Below are 448 nucleotides of genomic sequence, written 5' to 3'. Positions count from 1 at the left end.
AATAACGTTGAAGGTCTTTGATGCAAAGGGGGAATCTCCGTTTGGGATTATATAGATGAGAAAACGTGGTATATATAAAACACAAAATAAATCCCCCTCCGAAATTTACTATAATTGGCAACCTCGCGAGAATGACGTAAATATGACGTCACGCCGCACGCGCAGCCAGTGTTGCTCGCGCTGCCAAGGAGAGAAGACGACTCGCTATTCGTCTCCGGTGTTATTTTCCCCCCCATTCAGAAAAAAAAGAGAGAATCCCCCCCCTTACCATTTTGCAATTCGCCCAAACACACCAGCACCCGTGTTTTACCTAAGCGGCAAGGAAAGCGGCCGGGCGCGAGTGCTAGATGAGCTCGGGTCGGCGCGGCGTCGGGGAAGCAGCGTGAGCGTTTAAAGGGACGACGATCAGCTGGTCGCCAAGATGGACCCGCCTCCGCCGCCCGTGGGA

At 52.7% G+C, this 448-nt stretch overlaps 1 protein-coding gene across 1 annotated transcript in view; it reads left to right on the top strand.

Moving 5' to 3' along the window:
* Positions 1–179: 179 nt before the first annotated feature.
* LOC119588095 (NPC intracellular cholesterol transporter 1-like) overlaps positions 180–448 on the top strand; it is a gene marked incomplete in the record, with an annotated part of 65,185 nt that continues 64,916 nt past the window's right edge. The window contains 1 exon segment of the mRNA XM_037936803.1: positions 180–448. Within this exon segment, the coding sequence (XP_037792731.1) occupies positions 422–448 (27 nt within the window).

This window comes from Penaeus monodon, chromosome 23 (genome assembly GCF_015228065.2).
Source record: "Penaeus monodon isolate SGIC_2016 chromosome 23, NSTDA_Pmon_1, whole genome shotgun sequence".
NCBI classification, from domain to species: domain Eukaryota; kingdom Metazoa; phylum Arthropoda; class Malacostraca; order Decapoda; family Penaeidae; genus Penaeus; species Penaeus monodon.
This window is presented reverse-complemented; position numbering and strand designations above follow the sequence as displayed.